Below are 25,085 nucleotides of genomic sequence, written 5' to 3' on the forward strand. Positions count from 1 at the left end.
ATTTTATGGACAAAGAACCAAAGGTCTGTTTTAACAGTGTGAGGTTTGGGGTACTAGTGGTTCTGATTAACAGTCTGTCTGTGTTAGCGGAGTGGTGTGGACTTTCACATTTTACAATACTATCTCAATGGCTGAGGCTTTTTATATTACAGTATTATGATTTTGAAATACACTTAACATCACCTGTCGTCTGTAGAAATGATCTATATATTAAACTGTTGCTGAGATACAGTACACTGAACTTTGTTGCAAGAATCTAGTTTAGGCTGATATCACGTCTATATGAGAACGTCTTTGCTCGCCTTCTCTGACTTTTCCCATTTGTTTTGAAGTTGTGTCTCTATCTCCTCAATTTAAAGTCCCCAGTTGGACGCATCTAAGCTAAACTGTTTATATTTGCCCATCAAACAGTCTTTCTATTGGTGCAGATTCCCGAGCCTTGGCTGTTTTGACTGGGTGTCGAGTTACATTAACATCAGGACACCAAAACAAACCCTGGCTTTATTGCTTTGGGTACATCCCTCCCTCCCCCCAATGACCTCTTTGTCTCCCCCATCTCTGTATCTCTCTCTAACACCCGCTCTCTCTCCCTCTCTCTCTCTGTCTTCCTCTGTCTCTCGCTCTCTCTCTCTGTCTTCCTCTGTCTCTCCCTCTCTCTCTCTGTCTTCCTCTGTCTCTTGCTCTCTCTCTGTCTTCCTCTGTGTCTCGCTCTCTCTTTTTTTCTCTCCCCGCCTCTTTCTCTCTCTCCCTCCCCCTAACTCTCCCTCTGTCTCTCATTCTCCATCTAATGAAGCAGGCTAGCGTTAGCTCAGCCTCTGGTAAGGGTCAGCATGCGTTTCAGCACAGGGCTCAAGGAGAGATTATCTGCTGGTTTGGCAGCTTTTGGTTTTGAGCCACCCGCTCTCACAGTCGCACTGATCTTGATATGATACAGATGTGTCAACATGCTACTACTGTGTTAGCCTGCTACTGTCATAATGGATCTACAGGAGCTGGTTTGAACTGATATCTGGTGAAAAATCAGTTGATGACACAGGCTGAAAGGCTCATCTCCATGTTCCAGGTAAAACGTCAGGGGAGAGACATTTCACACAGTCAGAGCAGGGCCTGAGCCAGCGACCGTTTAGTGTCAACTTCCCAACTGACTGGATGTTCACACTCGTTTCACCTCCTCATCCTTCTCTTCTTCCTTCCCTCCTCTTCCTCCTTTCAGCATTGAGTCCCTGGATGTCAGGATTCTCTCGTCCCGGAGTGAAGGACTTTTCCCAGCTGACCCTTGACCTGACCAGAAACCAGCTGATTGTGGGAGCTAGGTGAGATACACACACACACACACACTCACACACACACACACACACACACACACACACACACACACACACACACACACACACGTGCAACCCACACACAGACCCCCTATTTTACATGTACACACACATCCAACACAACAGACTTTTGCTTGTTTCTTTACTGATGTTGGTTAGAACTCTCTCTCCTCTATCTTCAGAAATCACCTCTTCAGACTGAGTCTCAGTAATGCTTCTCTCTTACAGGTAAGCCGTTCACAGCTCTCCATGCTCCCACTGTTATTACACACCACATTACTTAGGGCTGTTTTCACTCTTCCAAATGGTAGCTAGGCAACCATATAGTTTGTTGAAATTGTAGAAGAGACCAGACACATCAGAGTAACTGTTGGCCAGTAGGCTCCGTTCCTTAGCTTAGTGTGGGGGGGGGGGTTAGGAATGTCAACACACTGAGGGTTTACTGGGCCAAATTGGTGTTTACCAGGGGTTACATCACACAGGAACGGGATCTACCCAGCTACCTTTACTCTGCCCACTCGCTCTCTGTCCATTTCAATTTAAGGGGCTTTACTGGCATGGGAAACACATGTTTACATTGCCAAAGCAAGTGAAATAAATAATAAGTAAAAGTGAAATAAACAATAAAAAATTACAGTAAACTTTACTCTACATTCACAGAAATACTAAAGAAATGTCAAATTCAGATTATGTGCAAATAGTTAAAGTACAAAAGGGAAAATAAATAAACATAAATCTCTCTGGCTGTTTATCTCTCTCTGTCTCTCTCTCTCTCTCTGTCTCTGTCTATCGCACTCTCTTTCTCTCTGTCTTGCTCTCTGTCTCTCTCTCTGTCTCTCTCTGTCTCTCTCTGTCTCTCTCTGTCTATCGCGCTCTCTTTCTCTCTGTCTCGCTCTCTCTATCCCTTGTCTCCTCTCCCTCCCCTGATCCCTACCCTGTCATTGCTAAACGGCTGATCAATTTGATGTCAGTCATGAACTTTCTGTCAGATTTGTCCTGAGGGCCACGTCATTGCTTTCTTGGGATAATACCCATCAAACGTCTCCCTAAAATCAATCTGAATAAGCTGTTTTGGAAATGTCACAGTGCTGCACTAATGTCTTCCTGTCCATCTGGCCGTCTGGCTGTCTGTCTTAGGGATATTATAAATATATTCCATCTCTTACAATGGCTCCTTGATATGTCATTAACTGTATGAATTGCTTTTCATCAGTATACAACTAAAGGACATACCGTGAATATTACAAAGAACCTCTCTCCTTTAATGTTATGATTGTAGTGTCTTTTTCTCTACGAATTATGATCCATTTGTATCCATGGATACAAGGTACAATGATTTAATTTGGAAGTTCAAGGATGACTGCATATAACATAAATAATTTCTTACAAGGTCGTTTTACAATTTCAATATACAGATGTAGGATCTTAATTTGATCACCCTTTTTCAGGAGAACTTTCCTGCTATGCAGGAAATTTGAACTTGTAGTATATTTCAGGTTTAAAAAGGCTTCGGAAGTTTGTAATTTCCACTTTGAAAGCGTTAGGTTTAAAATCCGATTTTATGAATTTGTGTCTGTGCTAGCGAGTGACCACTCCGCAGCGCTGCCTCCAGAACAACATTCATGATGAAAAACGCTAATATGCTACAAAGATGACCATTAATTATAATCCACATAATAATTAACATTTCCTCTTGCTGCAGGATTTTCTTCCTTCTGTAGCAAACTGGTTCAAATTAAGATCCTACATCTGTACCACTATTAAAAAGTACTGAACTTTGGTGTCAGTATACATCTAGGTACTTAAGGAGTGTAGTCAGTACACATCCAGGTACGTAAGGAGTGTAGTCAGTATACATCCAGGTACGTAAGGAGTGTAGTCAGTACACATCCAGGTACTTAAGGAGTGTAGTCAGTATACATCAAGGTACTTAAGGAGTGTAGTCAGTACACATCCAGGTACGTAAGGAGTGTAGTCAGTATACATCCAGGTACGCAAGGAGTGTAGTCAGTACACATCCAGGTACTTAAGGAGTGTAGTCAGTATACATCCAGGTACTTAAGGAGTGTAGTCAGTATACATCCAGGTACTTAAGGAGTGTAGTCAGTATACATCCAGGTACGTAAGGAGTGTAGTCAGTATAGATCCAGGTACTTAAGGAGTGTAGTCAGTATACATCCAGGTACATAAGGAGTGTAGTCAGTATACATCCAGGTATTTAAGGAGTGTAGTCAGTATACAACCAGGTACGTAAGGAGTGTAGTCAGTACACATCCAGGTACGTAAGGAGTGTAGTCAGTATACATCCAGGTATTTAAGGAGTGTAGTCAGTATACAACCAGGTACGTAAGGAGTGTCCTTGAACAATGAGCCCACTGACCGTCTCAATAAGAGTCTCATGTCATTCATCAATGCTATACTGAATGAACGGACAAGGAGCAGGCTGGGGGAGGGAGGGAGGCCCTCACTTTGGAGGCCCTGGTCGGCCTATCAGAGCAAGCGAACCATGAATGACACCTCTGAGAACCAACTCCTTAATCGACCACTGCACCAGTGGCCACAATGGCATTATGCAAACACAGGGAAGAGTTTTCAGTTTGGTAATTCATTCACGCTTTGTCCCTGATCTTTAGAAGTAGATTTGGGAGCTCTGTTGTCAGGGGTGACTGAGGGAAAGACTTGGTGGGAGTGAGTTTAGCAGTGAACGTTCACGAGGCTGAGGCCAGTTTCAGTGGCTCCAAAGTAAAGCACAGTGAACGTTCACAAGGCTGAGGCCAGTTTCAGTGGCTCCATAGTAAAGCACAGTGAACGCTCACGAGGCTGAGGCCAGTTTCAGTGGCTCCATAGTAAAGCACAGTGAACGTTTACGAGGCTGAGGCCAGTTTCAGTGGCTCCATAGTAAAGCACAGTGAACGTTCACGAGAATGAGGCCAGTTTCAGTGGCTCCATAGTAAAGCACAGTGAACGTTTACGAGGCTGAGGCCAGTTTCAGTGGCTCCAAAGTAAAGCACAGTGAACGTTCACGAGGCTGAGGCCAGTTTCAGTGGTTCCATAGTAAAGCACAGTGAACATTCACGAGGCTGAGGCCAGTTTCAGTGGCTCCATAGTAAAGCACAGTGAACGTTCACGAGGCTGAGGCCAGTTTCAGTGGCTCCATAGTAAAGCACAGTGAACGCTCACGAGGCTGAGGCCAGTTTCAGTGGCTCCATAGTAAAGCACAGTGAACGTTCACGAGACTGAGGCCAGTTTCAGTGGCTCCATAGTAAAGCACAGTGAACGTTCACGAGGCTGAGGCCAGTTTCAGTGGCTCCAAAGTAAAGCACAGTGAACGTTCACGAGGCTGAGGCCAGTTTCAGTGGCTCCATAGTAAAGCACAGTGAACGTTCACGAGGCTGAGGCCAGTTTCAGTGGCTCCATAGTAAAGCACAGTGAACGTTCACGAGGCTGAGGCCAGTTTCAGTGGCTCCATAGTAAAGCACAGTGAACGCTCACGAGGCTGAGGCCAGTTTCAGTGGCTCCATAGTAAAGCACAGTGAACGTTCACGAGGCTGAGGCCAGTTTCAGTGGCTCCATAGTAAAGCACAGTGAACGTTCACGAGACTGAGGCCAGTTTCAGTGGCTCCATAGTAAAGCACAGTGAACGTTCACGAGGCTGAGGCCAGTTTCAGTGGCTCCAAAGTAAAGCACAGTGAACGTTCACGAGGCTGAGGCCAGTTTCAGTGGCTCCATAGTAAAGCACAGTGAACGTTCACGAGGCTGAGGCCAGTTTCAGTGGCTCCATAGTAAAGCACAGTGAACGTTCACGAGGCTGAGGCCAGTTTCAGTGGCTCCAAAGTAAAGCACAGTGAAATGCTACAGTATACTGTAAGGTGTGTCAGTGTAAGGACTCCCCTTAAGTTTGAGGGTCTGAGAGATATATCGGTTTAATAGGAAATAGGAAATAGTTTTTGCAGGTAAATAGTTAGAGCAGGTCAGCATTGTAATGGTAGGACACATACCAGTTTATTTATCAGCTATTTTAGTGAAATTAAATTGCAGTCTTGGATGGCAATTTTGGGCCTTGAGATGTGCACACAATTGTATTTACTACGTTTGTTTACACTGATATTTATGGTGTAAACAAACCATGATTTACAGTTTCCCAGAACTATGATAACATTTCCCCCAAAATGAGGTGCTGCTTTTCACTCTCAGGACCACAATGAAACTGTAGGAACAGAGAATACAGTTGAATTATACTACTATTCTTATGCCCGATTATTTATTTACCTTTATTTACCTTTATTTACCTTTATTTACCTTTATTTAACCTTTATTTACCTTTATTTACCTTTATTTACCTTTTATTTAACCGTTATTTAACCTTTATTTAACCTTTATTTAACCTTTATTTACCTTTATTTAACCTTTATTTACCTTTATTTAACCTTTATTTACCTTTTATTTAACCTTTATTTAACCTTTATTTAACCTTTATTTACCTTTATTTAACCTTTATTTACCTTTATTTACCTTTTATTTAACCTTTATTTAACCTTTATTTACCTTTATTTAACCTTTATTTAACCTTTATTTACCTTTATTTACCTTTATTTAACCTTTATTTAACCTTTATTTACCTTTATTTACCTTTATTTAACCTTTATTTACCTTTATTTAACCTTTATTTACCTTTATTTAACCTTTATTTAACCAGGCAAGTCAGTTAAGAACAAATTCTTATTTACAATGACGGCCTAGGAACAGTGGGTTAACTGCCTTGTTCAGGGGAAGAACGACAGATTTTTTACTTTGTCTTCTCTGGGATTCGACCTTTCGGTTACTAGGCCAACGCTCTAACCACTAGGCTTCCTTACTGAACCCAAAAAACTATTCCTTGGAAAGTTATATGCAAAATAGGGGAACCTTGTGCAAATGTTGTTAGAACATTTTGTGTTAGCTGGATGACTTGTGTTTTTGTTTTTGTTTGGCCTGTGGTCAAGATCCAATTGGTGTAGCCATGGTGATTAGACTGGAGTGATTGAGTTGGGGGGAGTAACCATGGTGATTAGACTGAGTGATTGAGTTGGGGGGAGTAGCCATGGTGATTAGACTGGAGTGATTGAGTGGGGGGAGTAGCCATGGTGATTAGACTGGAGTGATTGAGTTGGGGGAGTAACCATGGTGATTAGACTGAGTGATTGAGTTGGGGGAGTAGCCATGGTGATTAGACTGGAGTGATTGACTGCAATCGAGGACAGAGTATTTTTACGCACAACACACTTCAGCACTCGGCGGTCCCGTTCTGTAAGCTTGTGTGGCCTACCACTTCACGGCTGAGCCATTGTTGCTCCTAGACGTTCCACTTCACAATAACAGCACTTACATTTGACCGGGGCAGCTCTAGCAGGGCAGAAATTTGATGAACTGACTTGTTGGAAAGGTGGCATCCTATGATGGTGCCACGTTGAAAGTCAGTATGGGTCATTCTACTGCCAATGTTTGTCTATGGAGATTGCATGACTGTGCGCTCAATTTTATACACCTGTCAGCAACGGGTGTTGATTAAAAAAGGTGTCCACATACTTTTTGTGTATGTGTATGTGTAGTAGTATATACAGTACATATCCCATACTAAATCTGATTTAGCAAGGATCCAATCTACACATTCTGTCCACGTTATGGTGCACATGTTTATATGTCATTTTTTAAATGTAATTTTCTTCTCTAGGCAGTAGAATGGGGACCAGATGAAGACACCAAGCGGTCCTGTCAGAGCAAAGGAAAGACAGAGGTATTATAGCTGTCTGGCAGTTCTGGACACTTTAGATAGAGAAAGACAGACCACTGGTAGAATTCTACATTAAAGGGGCTGCCCTCACCAGAGATATTTAGATAGAGACAGACGACTGGTAGAATTCTACATTAAAGGGGCTGCCTTCACCAGAGATATTTAGATAGAGAAAGACAGACGACTGGTAGAATTCTACATTAAAGGGGCTGCCCTCACCAGAGATATTTAGATAGAGACAGACGACTGGTAGAATTCTACATTAAAGGGGCTGCCTTCACCAGAGATATTTAGATAGAGAAAGACAGACGACTGGTAGAATTCTACATTAAAGGGGCTGCCCTCACCAGAGATATTTAGATAAAGAAAGACAGACGACTGGTAGAATTCTACATTAAAGGGGCTGCCCTCACCAGAGATATTTAGATAAAGGCAGACGACTGGTAGAATTCTACATTAAAGGGGCTGCCCTCACCAGAGATATTTAGATAAAGACAGACGACTGGTAGAATTCTACATTAAAGGGGCTGCCTTCACCAGAGATATTTAGATAAAGACAGACGACTGGTAGAATTTTACATTAAAGGGGCTGCCCTCACCAGAGATATTTAGATAGATAAAGACAGACGACTGGTAGAATTCTACATTAAAGGGGCTGCCCTCACCAGAGATATTTAGATAAAGACAGACGACTGGCAGAATTCTACATTAAAGGGGCTGCCCTCACCAGAGATATTTAGATAAAGACAGACGACTGGTAGAATTCTACATTAAAGGGGCTGCCTTCACCAGAGATATTTAGATAAAGACAGACGACTGGTAGAATTCTACATTAAAGGGGCTGCCTTCACCAGAGATATTTAGATAGAGACAGACGACTGGTAGAATTCTACATTAAAGGGGCTGCCTTCACCAGAGATATTTAGAGAAAGACAGACGACTGGTAGAATTCTACATTAAAGGGGATGCCCTCACCAGAGATATTTAGATAGAGAAAGACAGACCACTGGTAGAATTCTACATTAAAGGGGCTGCCCTCACCAGAGATATTTAGATAGAGAAAGACAGACGACTGGTAGAATTCTACATTAAAGGGGCTGCCCTCGCCAGAGATATTTAGATAAAGACAGACGACTGGTAGAATTCTACATTAAAGGGGCTGCCCTCACCAGAGATATTTAGATAAAGACAGACGACTGGTAGAATTTTACATTAAAGGGACTGCCCTCACCACAGATATTTAGATAGAGAAAGACAGACGACTGGTAGAATTCTACATTAAATGGGCTGCCCTCACCAGAGATATTTAGATAGATAAAGACAGACGACTGGTAGAATTCTACATTAAAGGGGCTGCCCTCACCAGAGATATTTAGATAAAGACAGACGACTGGTAGAATTCTACATTAAAGGGGCTGCCTTCACCAGAGATATTTAGATAGCTTCAATGAAGTGTACCAGAAGCTGTACTAACCTTGTACAGGAAGAAATGAATAGACTATTGTATGGTGGTGTTATGACATCTTTGACCTCCCGTGTTCCCGTCCCCGCAGGATGAATGTCAGAACTACATCCGGGTCCTGCTCATCACCGGGAGGCGGATCTTTACCTGTGGAACCAACGCCTTTACCCCCGTCTGCACCACCCGGCAGGTGAGAGAGAGAGGGAGAGGAGGATAAAGATAGAGTTGAAGGAGATGAGAGAGGAGTAACAGGAGAGGGGGGTGAGAGAGTAACAGGAGAGGGAGATGAGATAGAGGAGTAACAGGAGAAGGAGAGGGAGATGAGAGAGGAGTAACAGGAGAGGGAGATGAGAGAGGAGTAACAGGAGAGGGAGAGGGAGATGAGAGAGAAGTAACAGGAGAGGGGGTTGAGAGAGGAGTAACAGGAGAGGGAGATGAGAGAGAGGAGTAACAGGAGAGGGAGATGAGAGAGAGAGGAGTAACAGGAGAGGGAGAGGGAGATGAGAGAGAGGAGTAACAGGAGAGGGAGAGGGAGATGAGAGAGGAGTAACAGGAGAGGGGGGTGAGAGAGGAATAACAGGAGAGGGAGATGAGAGAGGAGTAACAGGAGAGGGAGATGAGAGAGAGGAGTAACAGGAGAGGAAGAGGGAGATGAGAGAGGAGTAACAGGAGAGGGAGAGGGAGATGAGAGAGCAGTAATAGGAGAGGGGGGTGAGAGAGGAGTAACAGGAGAGGGAGATGAGAGAGAGGAGTAACAGGAGAGGGAGATGAGAGAGAGGAGTAACAGGAGAGGGAGATGAGAGAGGAGTAACAGGAGAGGGGGGATGAGAGAGAGGAGTACCAGGAGAGGGAGATGAGAGAGGAGTAACAGGAGAGGGAGATGAGAGAGGAGTAACAGGAGATGGAGATGAGAGAGGAGTAACAGGAGAGGGGGATGAGAGAGAAGTAACAGGAGAGGGAGATGAGAGAGGAGTAACAGGAGAGGGAGATGAGAGAGGAGTAACAGGAGAGGGGGGATGAGAGAGGAGTAACAGGAGAGGGGGGATGAGAGAGGAGTAACAGGAGAGGGGGGGTGAGAGAGAGGAGTAACAGGAGAGGGAGATGAAAGAGGAGTAACAGGAGAGGGAGATGAGAGAGGAGTAACAGGAGAGGGAGATGAGAGAGGAGTAACAGGAGAGGTAGATGAGAGAGGAGTAACAGGAGAGGGAGAGGGAGATGAGAGAGGAGTAACAGGAGAGGGAGATGAGAGAGGAGTAACAGGAGAGGGAGATGAGAGAGGAGTAACAGGCGAGGGAGATGAGAGAGGAGTGACAGGATGGAGCACTCTGTTCACGATGTTGAACAGCAAACCACTGACCCACACGACGCCACGACACGCTTTCTGACATCTGCCGGTACAGTAGAATCCGGGATTCATCCGTAAAGAGCACACTTCTCCAGCGTGCCAGTGGCCATCCTAGTTGAGCCTTTGCCCACTGAAGTCGGTTACGACGCCGAACTGCAGTCAGGTCAAGACGACAAGAACACAGATCAGCTTCCCTGAGACGATTTCTGGCAGTTTGTGCAGAAATTATTTGGTTGTGCAAACCCACAGTGTCATCCGCTGTCCGGGTGGCTGGTCTCAGACGAAGAAGCCGGATGAGGGCTGGCGTGGTTCGCGGTTGTAAGGTCAGTTGGACCTGCTGCCAAACGACGTTGGAGTGGGCTTATGGTAGAGAAATGAACATTCACTTCTCTGGCAACAGCTCTGGTGGACATTCCTGCAGTCAGCATGCCAATTGCACCCCCCTCAAAACTTGAGACATCTGTGGCATTGTGTTGTGTAACAAAACTGCACATTTTAGAGTGGCCTTTTATTGTCCCCCACATAAGTATGGAACATTTCTGGACATTTCTGGGATCTTTTATTTCAGCAGATGAAACATGGGACCAACACTTTCCATGTTGCGTTTCTATTTTTGTTCAGTATAGAATTAAGTAATGTTTTGGCCATGCATACTATATAGCAGGTGTCTGCGCCAAAACCGTAACAAATCTGTTCTCCAGTATTCCCACGAGTAAAAGAGGAGACATGATTGTGTCTCAATGTAATCAACGTATGAAGGGATTGTTATTTTCAAATACAATTAATTTTTCGGCTTAGTTGTGGTCTGTTTACAGTGTAAAAATTATAATAATTATGTTCCGGGCCCCTGACATCCGCTCTGACAAAAATCATCCCGCAGCTGAATGGAGTGGCCTGTTCCTGCTGTTTAGGATCCTAGTATGGACATCTGGACATACCTCTATCTAAACACCCTCTATCCTCACCCTTCTTCCATCCTCTTCCAGATAGGAAACATCAGTCGGGTGATGGACACGGTGAACGGGGTGGCGAGATGCCCCTACGACCCGCGTCACAACTCCACTGCCATGGTAACAGAGAAGGGCGAACTCTACGCCGCCACTGTCATCGACTTCTCGGGTCGTGACCCCGTCATCTACCGTAGCCTTGGTAACATGCCGCCGCTGCGAACAGCCCAGTACAACTCCAAATGGCTCAACGGTAAACACTCATGTGTACCATACACTCTTTGAAAAAAAGAGAACCCTTTGAAGAACCCTTTTTGGTTCCAGGTAAAACTATTTTGGTCTCTAGGTAGAACCCTTTTGGGTTTGATATAGAACCCAAAAAGGGTTATCCTATAGGGACAGCCGAAGAACCCTTTTGGAACTATTTTGTCTAATAGTGTAGGAATAGAATTACAATTGGATCATGACTGTACTTCCTGCTTTGCTTCCTGGTTATGGGTACATTCAATATGGCTGCCGGTCCACACATCAGGGAACATAGACTTGATGGGGTATTTGCATTCTAGCAATTCTATGTCAATGCCAATACATTACTGAACAGCCAACTGTAACTGGCTAGAGGCACTCCTTATGTTCTAACGTGAAAGGAATCCTAGAGGATGAGTCCTAATGGTAACGTGAAAGGAATCCTAGAGGATGAGTCCTAATGGTAATGGGAAAGGAATCCTAGAGGATGAGTCCTAATGGTAACGTGAAAGGAATCCGAGAGGATGAGTCCTAATGGTAATAGGAAAGGAATCCTAGAGGATGAGTCCTAATGGTAATGGGAAATTGTAAGGAAGAGAAAACTACTGATTCCATGCCAAGAACATCACTGCTCACATTCCTGCTGCTGCATCAGCCGTTTGGAGCTGAAATGCCATATCTCATGTCTAACTTACACCTTCCCTCCCTCTCTTTCTCTATTCCTGTCTTCTCCCCTCCCTCTCGTCCTCCCCTTCTCCCTTCTTCTTCTTCCCCTCCTCTAACTTACACCTTGCCTCCCTCTCTTTCTCTATTCCTGTCTTCTCCCCTCCCTCTCGCCCTCCCCTTCTCCCTTCTTCTTCTTCCCCTCCTCCCCTCCCTCCTTCCCTCTCTCCTCCAGACCCTCACTTTATCTCAGTCTACGAGGTGGGTCTCTTCACCTATTTCTTCCTGAGAGAGAACGCAGTTGAACATGACTGCGGTCGCACCGTGTTCTCCCGGGTCGCCCGGGTCTGTAAGAACGACGTGGGCGGTCGCTTCCTATTGGAGGACACTTGGACTACGTTCATGAAGGCACGGTTGAACTGCTCGCGGTCAGGAGAGATCCCCTTCTACTATAACGAGCTACAGAGCACCTTCTATCTGCCCGAACAGGACCTCATCTACGGTATCTTCACCACCAACGTGTGAGTGACACACGCACACACACACACACACACACACACACACACACACACACACACACACACAACAGACGCACAAGCTCACTTACACACAGCTTTATTCTCCATCTATCCAGTCCTACTTTGTTTTAGTCAATATATTTACACATTGCCCTAACAGCATCCTGTTGAGGCTGAAGGTTTTACAGATGCTAAGAAGCATATTACACATTGCCCTAACGGCATCCTGTTGAAGGTTTTACAGATGCTAAGAAGCATATTACACATTTCAAGCTGTTTGGACAAATGCTGAGAGGAGGGAAGTGAAAATCACTTCTCAAGTCTTTTCTTCTCCCGTCTCTGTCTGTGTTGGTGCCCTTGGCTTAGTGACAGAGCAGAACCTTGTCTGGGAGAGACGCTTTAGTCCGCCAGGAAGAACGGTGTTGGAGGATGACCAGTTAAGAACATTTCTGTGTGACTGTGAAACACTTCAATAGTTTTCAAACTCAAAGGGTTGTGGAAATCGATTGTGGGGAACCATTTGTGTTAGTTAACCCTGTCAGGTTTTGGGTTGCTGTCTGTCTGTCTGTCTGTCTGTCTGTCTGTCGGTCCTACTCTATGCATAGCCCAAAGCATCATATCCTGTCCAGAAGCTCCTCCCTGCCAGCCTATAGTCCCATGTGCCTTATCATTGGTCTGTTCAGAACCAACACCCAGAATCCCCTCTCTGCCAGTCTATAGTCCCATGTGCCTTATCATTGGTCTGTTCAGAACCCCTCTCTAATAGACTCAGTGCCAGTAGTTATAACACACTATATTAGTGTGGTAGGCTTCTAACCCATCTACCTCTCCTCCTAGACCCTGTTATTAACATGATGTAAACCTACACACTGCAATACAGTCAGCCACAGTACAGCCAGCTATCGTACAGTCAGCTACAGTACAGTCTGATACAGGACTGTCTGCTACTGTACAGTCAGCTACAGTACAGTCAGCTACAGTACAGTCTGATACAGGACTGTCTGCTACTGTACAGTCAGCTACAGTACAGTCAGATACAGTAGAGTCTGCTACGGTACAGTCAGATACAGTACAGTCAGCTACAGTACAGTCAGATACAGTACAGTCTGCTACGGTACAGTCTGATACAGGACTGTCTGATACAGTACAGTCTGATACAGTACAGTCAGATACAGTACAGTCAGCTACAGCCAGCTATAGTACAGTCAGCTACAGTACAGTCAGCTACAGCCAGCCACAGTACAGTCAGCTACAGTACAGTCTGATACAGTACAGTCTGCTAAAGTACAGTCAGATACAGTACATTCAGCTACAGTACAGTCAGCTACAGTACAGTCAGATACAGTACATTCAGCTACAGTATATTTAGCTACAGTACAGTCAGCTACAGTACAGCCTGCTACAGTACAGTCAGATAGAGTACATGCAGATACAGTACAGTCTGCTACAGTACAGTCAGCTACAGTACAGTCAGATACAGTACAGTCTGATACAGTACAGTCTGATTCAGTACAGTACCTCAGTGGTTCCTTTCATACCTGTACTAATGGTCCTATTGAGAGAGAGAGGTAGCATCAATTTGGGCCCATATTACTGGCACAAGCACTCTTCTGTCTGAGGTCCATTTTGGACTCACCCAGGGCAGAGCTAAAAGGCTTGTAAACTCTGAGGTATTGAGAAAGACATCTTATCCCAGTCGCACAGACAAAAGACAGGCTGCAAGGCATTGAAACGATAGTGATCTCAGGTATCCTCCAGGGATAACAGGAACAACTCTGAAAGACCTTAGTGATGAAGACGTGGTGTGTCTTGATCTGCGCCTGGTTCTTCTCCGATTCGGAGGGTTTTTACCATATAAATAGAATCTATAGAAAGGGCTTGGAACCTCTGACCCTGGCAATTTGACTGTTACACCGGTGCACTCGCAATGGCTGCCAGTCCACCCATTATGACATCATTGACTTGAATGTTCTGTAGATTCTATTACTATGAGTTTTGCCTTGTGTTTCGGTTGCAGTTCCTTTTCGTAGTCCTTTTCTACTTACCCTTTTCTACCCTCCCTCCTTTAACCAGTGAATACCTTTGTCTGTGTTGCAGCTGAGAGGTTTCAATGACTGTGAGGATTGTTTAAGATGAGATGGGAGCACAGGTCTATAGGAAAGAAAGACAAGTCTGTGCCAGCACTGGGAGATCATCAAAAATCATTATCCTGTCATTATCCCGTCATTATCCAATTATTATCCAATTATGTGCCATATTGTACCTTATATTCATAGTGATAAGTATTATAATTGATAGATAAATGTCTCTGTATACTGTAGACGTCATTAAGCTCTCTTTTGAACTAAGAACATAAGTAGGTCTTACGCATCAATTCAGTTCTTTATGAACAGTGGTTTCCTGTCTCAAATAGGCTGCTGTATTTTTCCTGCTGATGTCCGTACAAAGGGCTTTATAGATACATTTGGTGGATTGGATTGAAAAAAAGTGGACGGCGCTCAACCAACGCGAGTCGAGGTGCAACCAAAACATTTGATCCTCATTGAAAAGGAAAGGGCACAACGCTCGCTCACCGTTAAAAACCATATCGATTGGTTCACTGCCATGGCCTCTGAGTCACGGTTTCCTGACGTCTTTATGTCCCTCTCTTCCTAACAGGAACAGCATCTCTGCGTCGGCTGTGTGTGCTTTCAACCTCAGCGCCATCACCCAGGCTTTCAACGGACCGTTCCGTTACCAGGAGAACCCTCGTACAAGCTGGCTCTCCACCCCCAACCCCATCCCCAACTTCCAGGTAGGGGACGATGCAAAGTCTACTGTCTGGTCTTCTACTAGATTCCTCCTTTCACTGTTTCCCAGCCCTCTACTCAGGGACCAAGATGTTTCACGTATGTCTGAACTAGCACACCTAATTCCACAGGGCGATGACTCAAATTAGCATTTCATCACACCTGATTCCACTGGTCAATGACTCAAATGAGCCTTTCATCACACCTGATTCCACTGGTCAATGACTCAAATGAGCCTTTCATCAAACCTGATTCCACTAGTCGATGACTCAAATGAGCCTTTCATCAAACCTGATTCCACTAGTCGATGACTCAAATGAGCCTTTCATCACACCTGATTCCACTGGTCAATGACTCAAATGAGCCTTTCATCACACCTGATTCCACTGGTCAATGACTCAAATGAGCATTTCATCACACCTGATTCCACTAGCCAATGACTCAAATGAGCCTTTCATCACACCTGATTCCACTGGTCAATGACTCAAATGAGCCTTTCATCAAACCTGATTCCACTAGTCGATGACTCAAATGAGCCTTTCATCAAACCTGATTCCACTAGTCGATGACTCAAATGAGCCTTTCATCACACCTGATTCCACTAGTCGATGACTCAAATGAGCCTTTCATCAAACCTGATTCCACTGGTCAATGACTCAAATGAGCCTTTCATCAAACCTGATTCCACTAGCCAATGACTCAAATGAGCCTTTCATCACACCTGATTCCACTGGTCAATGACTCAAATGAGCCTTTCATCAAACCTGATTCCACTGGTCAATGACTCAAATGAGCCTTTCATCACACCTGATTCCACTAGCCGATGACTCAAATGAGCCTTTCATCAAACCTGATTCCACTAGTCGATGACTCAAATGAGCCTTTCATCACACCTGATTCCACTAGTCGATGACTCAAATGAGCCTTTCATCAAACCTGATTCCACTGGTCAATGACTCAAATGAGCCTTTCATCAAACCTGATTCCACTAGCCAATGACTCAAATGAGCCTTTCATCACACCTGATTCCACTGGTCAATGACTCAAATGAGCCTTTCATCAAACCTGATTCCACTGGTCAATGACTCAAATGAGCCTTTCATCAAACCTGATTCCACTAGCCAATGACTCAAATGAGCCTTTCATCACACCTGATTCCACTGGTCAATGACTCAAATGAGCCTTTCATCAAACCTGATTCCACTAGCCAATGACTCAAATGAGCCTTTCATCACACCTGATTCCACTGGTCAATGACTCAAATGAGCCTTTCATCACACCTGATTCCACTAGTCGATGACTCAAATGAGCCTTTCATCACACCTGATTCCACTAATCATTGACTCAAATGAGCCTTTCATCACACCTGATTCCACTGGTCAATGACTCAAATGAGCCTTTCATCAAGCTCCTAGGCTCCACCTTGTGATCTCTGGTTTATTGCAAAATAAATCAGTATAATTTAGGAAAGGGACTTTTATGTTAAAAAAACAAATCAAAAAGGTGTCCTTCCCCCTGTCTGCCCCCTCAGTGTGATACCCTGGAGGAGCGAGGTCCAGGGGAGAACCAGACGGAGCGCAGCCTGCAGGACGCCCAGCGTCTCTTCCTCATGTCTGACGTGGTGCAGCCCGTCTCCACCGACCCCCTCCTGTACCAGGACAACATCCGCTTCTCCAAGCTGGTGGTGGACATCGTGCAGGGCCGAGACACCCTCTACCACGTCATGTACATCGGCACTGGTGAGTGAACAGGAAAGAAGGGAGAGAGGGAGGGAGGGAGGGAGGGAGGGAGGGAGGGAGGGAGGGAGGGAGGGAGGGGCAGGCAGGCAGGCAGGCAGGCAGGCAGGCAGGCAGGCAGGCAGGGAGGGAGGGAGGGAGGGGCAGGCAGGGAGGGAGAGGCAGACAGGGAGGGAGAGAGAGGGAGAGGGAGAGAGAGAGAGAAACGGAAGCTAGATGTCTCATTTTGTCTGTTTGTCCAATAAGAATACGGCACCATCCTGAAGGCCCTCTCCACGACCAATAAGAGCATGCGGGGGTGTTACCTGGAAGAGATGAGGCTCCTCCCCGAGGGCGAAAGCGAGCCAATCAAGAGCCTTCAAATCCTCCACAGCGATAGGTCATTGTTTGTGGGGCTTAGCGACAGGGTGCTGAAGATCCCACTGGAAAGATGCTCCAGCTACAAAACTGAACGGTAAGAAGACCACTCCCACACACCCTCTTCAATGCCCCACCACTTATACAGCTGCAGTTCACTCAAACCTGCCTTTGCAATGTTTACGAAGTGTCTTTGTTTATAAACTACTTCCTGTACACTTCTTGTTCTGGAAAGTGGATGTATCTATTGGTGAGGGCAAAGTCCAGAAGATAACAATAATATTGTATCAGTATTCTACCTGAAGCTAATCATCTTAGTGACAGTTAATTGGAAAGAAGCCAAATGTTCTGTCCTCCAGCCTAGCCGGATCTGACTGATCCAGACAGGAAGTTGTCAAGTGCAGGAATGGTGGCATTATTACTGTTGTGACTACGGATATATGAGGTCTCCTCCACCCCACAGCCCTCCGTAGCTTCCATAGGACATCAGACACCCAATGATATCACACCTTACTGTACAGTATGAAGAATGGTGGTGTTATCACTGTAATGATATCACACCTTACTGTACAGTATGAAGAATGGTGGTGTTATGACTATAATGATATCACACCTTACTGTACAGTATGAAGAATGGTGGTGTTATCACTATCATGATATCACACCTTACTGTACAGTATGAAGAATGGTGGTGTTATCACTGTAATGATATCACACCTTACTGTACAGTATGAAGAATGGTGGTGTTATCACTGTAATGATAGCACACCTTACTATACAATATGAAGAATGGTGGTGTTATCACTATAATGATATCACACCTTACTGTACAGTATGAAGAATGGTGGTGTTATCACTATAATGATATCACACCTTACTGTACAGTATGAAGAATGGTGGTGTTATCACTGTAATGATAGCACACCTTACTATACAATATGAAGAATGGTGGTGTTATCACTATAATGATATCACACCTTACTGTACAGTATGGAGAATGGTGGTGTTATCACTATAATGATATCACACCTTACTGTACAGTATGAAGAATGGTGGTGTTATCACTATAATGATATCACACCTTACTGTACAGTATGAAGAATGGTGGTGTTATCACTATAATGATATCACACCTTACTGTACAGTATGAAGAATGGTGGTGTTATCACTATAATGATATCACACCTTACTGTACAGTATGAAGAATGGTGGTGTTATGACTATAATGATATCACACCTTACTGTACAGTATGAAGAATGGTGGTGTTATCACTATAATGATATCACACCTTACTGTACAATATGAAGAATGGTGGTGTTATGACTATAATGACTACTGATATATAAGGTTTCTTACACTCCTGTAGCTTCCATAGGTTCCACATCCTGTCCACCTCTAACAGCCAATGCCATGACACCTCACCATACATACACAGTGTTATGACTACTGATATATGGGGTTTAATACATATTAGCATATCATTATTTAATATGTACATTCATTTATAATATATGCCATTTAGCAGGCGCATTTATTCATTCACTCATGAATAACACCATACTTAATCTGCCATGTCATTACCCCCTGTTTATACTGTACAGATGCAGTCAGATATATTGGCACCAATGCATGATATATTGGCACCAATGCATGATATATTGGCACCCTTGCATGACTCACCTTTTCTTCTCAAATAATTTCTTTTTTTGGGGGGGGGAGATTCTAACTGAAATTGAAAAAAAAATGATTGGCCTAGACTAAATTATTCAAAATTCTAATTAACTTGGTTGGAGGCAATGATTCTCATTTACTGTGTAATTTATCTCACCTGTGGTAAGTTGCAGGTGCCTGCAGGGTAAAATTAGCAATTGAACAAGTTTTGAAAAGAAAAAACAGCTCATTCTACTCGGTTGCACTCCTTTTGTAAAGTGCAATGTGTCAACATTTGGCCACATCTGTAAGTAACCAATCCAGCGGAGGCTTCCTGTAATTACATTTGACCTCTCCCGTTGGATGAACCCCTGCTAGCTCCTGGTGAACAGTGCCCTCTGCCTCTCCCGGTGCTAGTGGGGAAAAAACTAATTTCCTCTGGTTCTGGCTGCAGACTGGAGCCAGTACAATGGCAGTCTGGGATGGTGTTGCAGTGCCAGCAGAGGTTTTCTGTGCGATCCATCACTCTCACATGTCAGAGGGGAGGAGGGAGGAGGGGAACAGGAAATACATACAGTCAGGGAAAAAGAGAGAGGGAGAGAGGGTTGTCATTGTGGGAAAGATAGTGAACTGACCACCTCCCTAACTGACTGGACATAGATGGATGTTAATGTGAAAGGCATCCCTTTACTACAATAGATTAAGTAGTTGTCATGGTGATTGCATGTGTCCTACCCCTAGCTTTTACCACATATTTTACATATCATCCTGTGTATTAACTGTGTAATAACCATCGGCATACCACCCTGTGTCCCATGTCTCTGAAGCTAAGATCCCAGTGCCCCAGGGCAGTGATTGGGGACATTGCCATGTGTAGGGTGACGTTTTTCAGATGGGATGTTAAACGGGTGTCCTGATTCTTTGTAGTCATTAAAGATCCCATGGCACTTATCATAAGAGTTGGGTTGTTAACCCCGGTGTCCTGGCTAAAATATACAATCTGACCTAATCATCCCCTTAGCCACTCCCTTCCAACCCCATGTCAGGAACCACCTAGCCTAGCCACTCCCTTCCAACCCCATGTCAGGAATCACCTAGCCACTCCCTTCCAACCCCATGTCAGGAACCACCTAGCCTAGCCACTCCCTTCCAACCCCATGTCAGGAACTACCTAGCCTAGCCACTCCCTTCCAACCCCATGTCAGGAACTACCTAGCCTAGCCACTCCCTTCCAACCCCATGTCAGGAATCACCTAGCCTAGCCACTCCCTTCCAACCCCATGTCAGGAACTACCTAGCCTAGCCACTCCCTTCCAACCCCATGTCAGGAATTACCTAGCCTAGCCACTCCCTTCCAACCCCATGTCAGGAACTACCTAGCCTAGCCACTCCCTTCCAACCCCATGTCAGGAATCACCTAGCCTAGCCACTCCCTTCCAACCCCATGTCAGGAACTACCTAGCCTAGCCACTCCCTTCCAACCCCATGTCAGGAACTACCTAGCCTAGCCACTCCCTTCCAAACCCATGTCAGGAACTACCTAGCCTAGCCACTCACAACCCCATAAACCGCAGTGTGCCCCCAGGTTACGTTTTCTCTCATTATACTCTGTGCTCTACAGACCAGGGTTACCGATTGCGTGTGGAGACATTTTGGCTCTACAGACCAGGGTTACGGACTGCGTGTGGAGACATTTTGGCTCTACAGACCAGGGTTACCGACTGCGTGGGGAGACATTTAGGCTCTACAGACCAGGGTTACCGACTGCGTGTGGAGACATTTTGGCTCTACAGACCAGGGTTATGGACTGCGTGTGGAGACATTTTGGCTCTACAGACCAGGGTTACGGACTGCGTGTGGAGACATTTCGGCTCTAGAGACCAGGGTTACCGACTGCGTGTGGAGACATTTTGGCTCTACAGACCAGGGTTATGGACTGCGTGTGGAGACATTTTGGCTCTACAGACCAGGGTTACGGACTGCGTGTGGAGACATTTCGGCTCTAGAGACCAGCGTTTGACTTGCAGCCACACAGGGAAATATTGTATTACATGCATAATGGAGGAGAGCCCTCTCTTACTAGCAGCTTGCTTAGTGTAGTAGCTATAATCCTGTCATCTATGGTAGTTATTGACCAAGTGAGTTTAGCTAGTGTGTTAGCCTCTTAATATCTCAAAGAGCTCCTTGGTTATCTTCTCCATAGCAGAACTGTGAGGAGAGTAGAATGGGGAAGCGGTTAACTGTGAGGAGAGTAGAATGAGGAAGTGGTTAACTGTGAGGAGAGTAGAATGAGGAAGGGGTTAACTGTGAGGAGAGTAGAATGAGGAAGTGATTAACTGTGGGGAGAGTAGAATGAGGAAGGGGTTAACTGTGAGGAGAGTAGAATGAGGAAGTGATTAACTGTGGGGAGAGCAGAATGAGGAAGGGGTTAACTGTGGGGAGAGTAGAATGGGGAAGCGGTTAACTGTGAGGAGAGTAGAATGAGGAAGTGGTTAACTGTGAGGAGAGTAGAATGAGGAAGGGGTTAACTGTGAGGAGAGTAGAATGAGGAAGTGATTAACTGTGGGGAGAGTAGAATGAGGAAGGGGTTAACTGTGAGGAGAGTAGAATTAGGAAGTGGTTAACTGGGGTGAAGCGCGATGGAGGCAGGGTTTGGGGGGAAAGAGGTAGAGGCTGGGATTGGTGGGAAAAGGGGTAGAGGTTGGGGTTGGGGGAAAGAGGGGTAGAGGCTGGGGTTGGGGGGAAGAGGAGTAGAGGCTGGGGTTGGGGGGAAAGAGATAGAGGCTGGGATTGGTGGGAAAAGGAGTAGAGGCTGGGGTTGGGGGAAAGAGGTAGAGGCTGGGATTGGTGGGAAAGGGGTAGAGACTGGGGTTGGGGGGAAGAGGAGTAGAGGCTGGGGTTGGGGGGAAGAGGAGTAGAGGCTGGGGTTGGGGTTGGGGGGAAAGAGGTAGAGGCTGGGATTGGTGGGAAAAGGGGTAGAGGCTGGGGTTGGGGGGAAGAGGAGTAGAGGCTGGGGTTGGAGGGAAGAGGAGCCCGGGGTTGGGGGGAAAGAGGTAGAGGCTGGGATTGGCGGGAAAAAAGGGATAGAGGCTGGGGTTGGGGGGAAAAGGGGTAGAGGCTGGGGTTGGTGGGAAAGAGGTAGAGTCTGGGATTGGTGGGAATAGGGGTAGAGGCTGGGGGGAAGAGGAGTAGAGGCTGGGGTTGGTGGGAAAAGGGGTAGAGGCTGGGGTTGGGGGGAAGAGGAGTAGAGGCTGGGGTTGGGGGGAAGAGGAGCCCGGGGTTGGGGGGAAGAGGAGTGGGGGTTGGGGGGGTGGAGTGGAGTGGAGTGGAGGCTGGGATTGGGGGGAAGAGGACTAGAGGCTGGGGTTGGGTGGGAAGTTTTCTACAATAATGTAGGGGCTTTATTGGGGTTTTCCTCCCAGGATAAATACACAAACACAACAGCACGCACACACACACACACACACACACACACACACACACACACACACACACACACACACACACACACACACACACACACACACATAATAATTTGTGTAACACACACACACACCCTATGACCATACCCCTGCCCCCTTCCCATCCCTCTTAGACAACCGTTATTTACTGTAGTCTGTAGCCGCCAGCCCGTCAGCAGGGTGATCAACACAGTGGTTGTTAGATAGTCTCTCTCCCGCTACCTGCTAAACTGATATTACTGCTGATTATCAGGAACTGATCTGTCAACTGTTTATTGCAGGGGAGTGTTTTGTTGGTCGCGCTCCCTATACAGAATACCAATAAGTCCTAGGTAGGCTGGTGTTAGTGCAGTTATATTCCATTCGTCAGATTGTAGATGGCTTACTAGACTTTACCGTGAAACGCTTCCACAATGTTGACACACTATCTCTTCCGTTCCATAATGTAAGGCAGACAGACAGTCCATTGGATGGCTTTATCTAGGGAAATACTGAGATATTGATTACTGGTGATCGATAGATGGAGATGTTGATTGCTGGAGATTGATAGATGGAGATGTTGATTACTGGGGATTGATAGATGGAGATGTTGATTGCTGGAGATTGATAGATGGAGATGTTGATTACTGGTGATTGATAGATAGAGATGTTGATTGCTGGTGATTGGTAGATGGAGATGTTGATTACTGGTGATTGATAGATGGAGATGTTGATTACTGGTGATTGATAGATGTACATATTGATTACTGGAGATATATGGTGATATTGATTACTGGAGATATATGGTGATATTGATTACTGGAGATTGATAGATGGAGATGTTGATTACTGGTGATTGATAGATGTACATATTGATTACTGGTGATTGATAGATGGAGATGTTGATTACTGGTGATTGATAGATGTACATATTGATTACTGGAGGTATATGGTGATATTGATTACTGGTGATTGATAGATGGAGATGTTGATTACTGGTGATTGATAGATGGAGATGTTGATTGCTGGTGATTGATAGATGTACATATTGATTACTGGAGGTATATGGTGATATTGATTACTGGTGCAGCTTGGGAGTGGCTTTCTTTATACTATCCCCTCTCCTGTCACATCATCTCTTTCTCCCTCCTTTCCTTTCCTCTCCTCTCACCTTCCTTCTCTCCATCCCTCTCTTGTGTACCCCCAGAGTGAGACCTTGTCTGGTAGACTGGGGGCTGTCGTGTGATAAACTGTTTCCAGAGTGGGGTCACAGTGAGACCTTGTCTGGTAGGCTGGGGGCTGTCGTGTGATAAACTGTTTTCAGAGTGGGGTCACAGTGAGACCTTGTCTGGTAGACTGGGGGCTGTCGTGTGATAAACTGTTTCCAGAGTGGGGTCACAGTGATACCTTGTCTGGTAGGCTGGGGGCTGTCGTGTGATAAACTGTTTCCAGAGTGGGGTCACAGTGAGACCTTGTCTGGTAGGCTGGGGGCTGTCGTGTGATAAACTGTTTCCAGAGTGGGGTCACAGTGAGACCTTGTCTGGTAGGCTGGGGGCTGTCGTGTGATAAACTGTTTCCAGAGTGGGGTCACAGTGAGACCTTGTCTGGTAGACTGGGGGCTGTCGTGTGATAAACTGTTTCCAGAGTGGGGTCACAGTGATACCTTGTCTGGTAGGCTGGGGGCTGTCGTGTGATAAACTGTTTCCAGAGTGGGGTCACAGTGAGACCTTGTCTGGTAGGCTGGGGGCTGTCGTGTGATAAACTGTTTCCAGAGTGGGGTCACAGTGATACCTTGTCTGGTAGGCTGGGGGCTGTCGTGTGATAAACTGTTTCCAGAGTGGGGTCACAGTGAGACCTTGTCTGGTAGGCTGGGGGCTGTCGTGTGATAAACTGTTTCCAGAGTGGGGTCACAGTGAGACCTTGTCTGGTAGGCTGGGGGCTGTCGTGTGATAAACTGTTTCTAGAGTGGGGTCACAGTGACACCTTGTCTGGTAGACTGGGGGCTGTCGTGTGATAAACTGTTTCCAGAGTGGGGTCACAGTGAGACCTTGTCTGGTAGGCTGGGGGCTGTCGTGTGATAAACTGTTTCCAGAGTGGGGTCACAGTGAGACCTTTTCTGGTAGGCTGGGGGCTGTCGTGTGATAAACTGTTTCCAGAGTGGGGTCACTCAGTGGGAGATGAGGCGAGGGTTTGAGGGACAGTTAGGGGGTCTGGGGGGACTTGTTAAACCCCCCCCCCCCCCTTGCTGTAGAGAGAGGCTCTCTGAACCTGGAGAAAAGAGCCTTCACTGGACTGGAAGCCCAAACTAACCCATCCCTGTTCTGACTCGGGTCTCACAGTGAAACGTTTATACTCCCAACCTCTCTCTCTCTCACACACACACACACACACACACACACACACACACACACACACACACACACACACACACACACACACACACACACAATGACCATACCCCTGCCCATCCCTCTTAGACAACCGTTATTTACTGTAGTCTGTAGCCGCCAGCCCGTCAGCAGGGTGATCAACACAGTGGTTGTTAGATAGTCTCTCTCCCGCTACCTGCTAAACTGATATTACTGCTGATTATCAGGAACTGATCTGTCAACTGTTTATTGCAGGGGAGTGTTTTGTTGGTCGCGCTCCCTATACAGAATACCAATAAGTCCTAGGTAGGCTGGTGTTAGTGCAGTTATATTCCATTCATCAGATTGTAGATGGCTTAGTCCCAAATGGCACCCTATTCCCTATGTAGTGCACTACTTTTGACGAGGGCCTATTGGTAGTAGTGTAATATATAGGGAATAGGGTGGTATTTGGGACTGACCCGTTG

The 25,085-nt window shown here is 45.7% G+C and overlaps 1 protein-coding gene across 1 annotated transcript in view; it reads left to right on the forward strand.

Annotated features, from left to right (window-relative positions):
• Nucleotides 1-25,085, forward strand: part of LOC139405460 (semaphorin-5B-like) — a 101,065-nt gene that overhangs the window by 44,741 nt on the left and 31,239 nt on the right. Inside the window, exons 3-11 of the mRNA XM_071147786.1 lie at nucleotides 1,214-1,313; nucleotides 1,508-1,553; nucleotides 7,036-7,098; nucleotides 8,649-8,747; nucleotides 10,889-11,102; nucleotides 11,994-12,279; nucleotides 14,935-15,070; nucleotides 16,597-16,804; nucleotides 17,048-17,255. Coding sequence (XP_071003887.1) covers nucleotides 1,214-1,313; nucleotides 1,508-1,553; nucleotides 7,036-7,098; nucleotides 8,649-8,747; nucleotides 10,889-11,102; nucleotides 11,994-12,279; nucleotides 14,935-15,070; nucleotides 16,597-16,804; nucleotides 17,048-17,255 — 1,360 coding nt within the window. The remainder of the gene's footprint in view (nucleotides 1-1,213; nucleotides 1,314-1,507; nucleotides 1,554-7,035; nucleotides 7,099-8,648; nucleotides 8,748-10,888; nucleotides 11,103-11,993; nucleotides 12,280-14,934; nucleotides 15,071-16,596; nucleotides 16,805-17,047; nucleotides 17,256-25,085) is intronic.

Source organism: Oncorhynchus clarkii, unplaced genomic scaffold (assembly GCF_045791955.1).
Source record: "Oncorhynchus clarkii lewisi isolate Uvic-CL-2024 unplaced genomic scaffold, UVic_Ocla_1.0 unplaced_contig_817_pilon_pilon, whole genome shotgun sequence".
In the NCBI taxonomy this organism is placed as follows: Eukaryota; Metazoa; Chordata; class Actinopteri; order Salmoniformes; family Salmonidae; genus Oncorhynchus; species Oncorhynchus clarkii.